Below are 4,145 nucleotides of genomic sequence, written 5' to 3' on the forward strand. Positions count from 1 at the left end.
AACTTAACATTTAAAAAGCAGCAATAAACCTATATGCACTATGATGCTATATGGTGCTATATAATTTACAAATATTAAGACTATAAAGGCGCTCTTTATTTTAAAAGTGGTCTAGTTTTGCATGAGTGTGTGCAGATGTTGCAAAGCCCACCCCGGCAGAGCTGAAAGTGGGAGGGAACCTGGGCGGCCCCTGTGCGTCTCTGACTTGCCCATGCTCAAGAGTTTGAGAGGAGCTGATGAAAACAGATAAGTAAAAGCTCAACTCCTAAAGGAAGAACAAGAAGACAGGATCTCAAGCAGAAAGAAGCTCCCTTTTCCCGTCAGAGTTCAGTTATAAGGTGGGTAGTACTATTACAGGGGCAGCGCATAAACAGAGGGACTTCATTGGGACACATATTCATCATCTGTGTGCAATTTATGAGAGCTACGTAAAAACTATTGTGGATTTTGTCTTGCGTGTGTGAAGAATGACGGCTGAAGTGCAACAGCCCTCTGTTCAGACCCCTGCCCACAGCAGCCCAATGTCGGAAAAACCGCACGGACAGACGCCTGTGATGGAAACCTCCTCGTCCTCCACCAGCACCAAAACCAAAAAGACGAACGCTGGAATTCGGCGTCCTGAGAAGCCGCCGTACTCCTACATTGCGCTCATTGTAATGGCCATACAGAGCTCTCCAACCAAGCGGCTTACTCTGAGTGAAATATACCAATTCCTCCAAAGCCGCTTCCCGTTTTTCCGAGGCTCGTATCAAGGTTGGAAGAACTCCGTACGCCACAACTTGTCTCTGAACGAGTGCTTTATTAAACTACCCAAGGGTCTGGGTAGACCTGGAAAGGGTCACTACTGGACCATCGACCCGGCCAGTGAGTTCATGTTTGAGGAGGGATCTTTCCGAAGGAGGCCGCGTGGCTTCAGGCGCAAATGTCAAGCTCTCAAACCCTCCATGTACAGCATGATGAACGGACTGGCATTTAATCACATACCCGAGACTTACAACTTTCAGGGGGGCGGCGGGGGCCTGTCTTGTCCTCCAAACAGTTTATCTTTAGAGAGTGGGATTGGGATGATGAATGGACATTTGGCCAGCAATATGGAAGGAATGGGCTTGGCAGGACACTCCATGTCACATCTGTCAACGAACAGTGGACATTCCTACATGGGGAGTTGCACAGGATCCTCGGGGAGCGAGTACCCCCACCACGACAGCTCTGCTTCGCCGCTTCTCGCCAACGGGGGAGTTATGGAGCCCCATCCCGTGTACTCCAGCACGGCGTCGGCCTGGCCTCCGGCGCCCTCCAACTCTCTCAACAACGGGGCGTCTTATATCAAACAGCAGCCGCTCTCTCCTTGCAACCCCGGTGCCAACCCGCTGCAACCCAGTTTACCAACACACTCCCTGGAACAGTCTTACCTGCACCACAACGGTCATGGCACCACCGACCTTCAAGGTAAGGATGATATGTGTATTAAAAATACTCTCTTTTATTTACACGTTTCATATCCTATTACGATCTAACGGTCAACTGATTTTAGCCTACCACTCGAAGAATTTGCGCCTTTTTGAAGATGATTTTTCTGTTAATACATGTTGCGCAAACATTCCGTATATTTACGTTACTGTGCATTTAGATTAGTACTAAATATGTCATATAGGATAATTGGTTAATGCACTGTAAATTTAGGCAAATTAAAATTTCTTTAAGGTGCGATGTTGTAGGTTAAAAGAGGGTTAAACCACTGTGTATCTATAAAATTAACTTCGTACAGCAACTGCACACGCAGAAGTTATATGCCCGCCTGCTGTAATCACTGGGCAATAGCAAAAAAAAGTCTCGCCACGAGCCCCGCAGCAGTGTGTGTGTCCGTGGGGATTTGCGTGCAAGCAGTCCAGCCGTCAATTAAATACGATCCCACCCAGATCTTTAAACTTCCCAATCTTTTAGCTCACTCCATTAAGACATTAATAAGATAAGACATTATCGCACACAACTTATTGCAATAATTTCAAGCTATTTAAAACAATTTGTAAGACATTTACGAAGCTCTTGCGTCGTATCAAGACACTTTAAATTAAAAAAACTATTTGAAATCAAGTACAGGCTATTTCAGAAATAAACCGTATTTAAATTTTATTTTGTATTATATAATTTAAACATTTTAGTTAATACAATACATTTAAATATAAATACCATATAGCCTTGATTGCATTTATTTGGGCCTACTTGACATTTAACTACTAATCTGTAGTAGAATCTCTACTAAAGTGTTTGGTTTAAATTACTATTAAAATTAACAAGGCTTACCAAGTGATAATTTTTCTTACCTTTGATGAAATTGTATGCTTTTTAAAAGATATTGACATGTTTATGGCCCCTTTGCAAATAATACGATTGTTTTCTTTAACACCCGTCGTTGAAATTACCAAGAAATCATGCGTATTTGAGTTTTATATTTACGATTAGATGATATTAAGAATTGCAATGGATGCATATCTAATGCCACGGATGCATGATGAGTGTATCTCTGAAATAAAATAATAACCTTATAAAGTTATTTCCTTTTATATTTAAAGTTATTACCGTTTTAAGTATATTACGTTACGTAATCTTCCTGTCAAGAATAATTAGGCAATTCCTGGTAACAATATTAAAGACATGGTAAATGAAACTATTGAAAATAGCCTACCAGTTATTTCCAAGTGAATTTTTTCATAACTTCTTTTGTTTCGGCAGGTATTCCCCGCTATCATTCCCAGTCTCCCAGCATGTGTGACAGAAAGGAGTTTGTCTTCTCTTTTAACGCCATGACCTCCTCATCGATGCATTCACCAGGGAGCAGCTCGTACTACCACCACCAGCAGGTCGCCTATCAGGATATCAAACCCTGTGTGATGTGACAGCATTACAACATACAAAGCTCATTATAAAAAGCAGGCGAGAACAATGAGAAACTCAAACCATGGAGTGCTCTTTTAGTGGGCTCCTGTGGAAAGGGACACGGATTAAAAATGACCGTCACGACTATTCAGAAGCTGACAAATGAAGCATCGATTTAAACATGACAAATCGTCATGAAGGAGCCGGCTCGGTACTTCATTTAAATTTACATTTAGTCATTTTGCTGACGCTTTTATCAAAAGGGACTTACAAACGAACTTCCAGAGAACTTCAGAAGGAAAGCTTCAGCCTTTAAAAGCCAGAGAATGTCATTCCCAACAGCTCGGTACTAACTCTGCTGCCGGATGACCGCCAATCTTTGAGATGCAAAGATGAGTAAAAAGGATGATTTTACTGTATTTTAATGTTGCATTGTCCTTCAAGAGGAGCTGGTATCTTAAGGACGAACGTTTGTCAATGAAACATTTCTTTTCGCTTTAAGACGGTGAATGAAGGCACTTTTAAACTCGAAAGCGCAACTTATTTATTCTGTTAAAACGTTAAATTTTAGGCTACAGTTATAGCCGCAGTATTGACCGCTTTATTGGCAATATTTGCCCAATGTAACATGAAGATATATTATAAGCACTGTTAGTTATTTTGATTTTGTTAACTTAGTTATACCTACCCACATTGACACGTCTTATTCCCCAAGCACTGTATATAAACTGTACATGGTGTAGGAAATATCTTATAGTAGTGTTTTTCTGTTCCGATGGCTTTAAATGTTGTGTAACACTTCTAAGAAAATTAAAAAGTAATGGCATGGAGTTTGCAAAAAACTGTTCAAAACGTGATTTTTTTCTGAACGACACAGGTTTTCTGGATTTGATCATACGTTTATTTGAGCATAATAGAAACTAGCATTACTGCATTAAAATAAACGTAACACAAACAAACCCAGAATATGGCCTACAGAATAATAAATGAAGGCAATAATATTAGTCTTTCATGACAAGTAACAAAATGTACTCATAAACATTTGAGTAAAAATAGAGGATGTAAATAAAAAGATAAAAAATAAACAGGCTATATAGCCATCTAATGTCTATGCGGCCCAAGGTCTGAGACTGACACAGAGAATCCTTGGAGAACAAACCCTGCTTTGGTGGATCATAGAAAACTACATAGCGACCGCAAACATAGTACTCCTGACCAACAAGACATTTAGATCGTCCTGTCATTTATTGACAGACATATAGACCTAC

General features: G+C 40.5%; 1 protein-coding gene across 1 annotated transcript; it reads left to right on the forward strand.

Moving 5' to 3' along the window:
- The first annotated feature begins 243 nt into the window (after positions 1 to 243).
- Positions 244 to 3,713, forward strand: foxf1 (forkhead box F1). Its single transcript, XM_056766333.1, has 3 exons — positions 244 to 338; positions 467 to 1,449; positions 2,734 to 3,713. The coding sequence occupies exons 2-3, from the start codon at positions 468 to 470 to the stop codon at positions 2,895 to 2,897; spliced, it is 1,146 nt and encodes a 381-aa protein (XP_056622311.1). The 5' UTR covers positions 244 to 338; position 467; the 3' UTR covers positions 2,898 to 3,713.
- Positions 3,714 to 4,145: the final 432 nt, after the last annotated feature.

The sequence above is a fragment of the Triplophysa dalaica genome, chromosome 14 (genome assembly GCF_015846415.1).
Source record: "Triplophysa dalaica isolate WHDGS20190420 chromosome 14, ASM1584641v1, whole genome shotgun sequence".
NCBI classification, from domain to species: domain Eukaryota; kingdom Metazoa; phylum Chordata; class Actinopteri; order Cypriniformes; family Nemacheilidae; genus Triplophysa; species Triplophysa dalaica.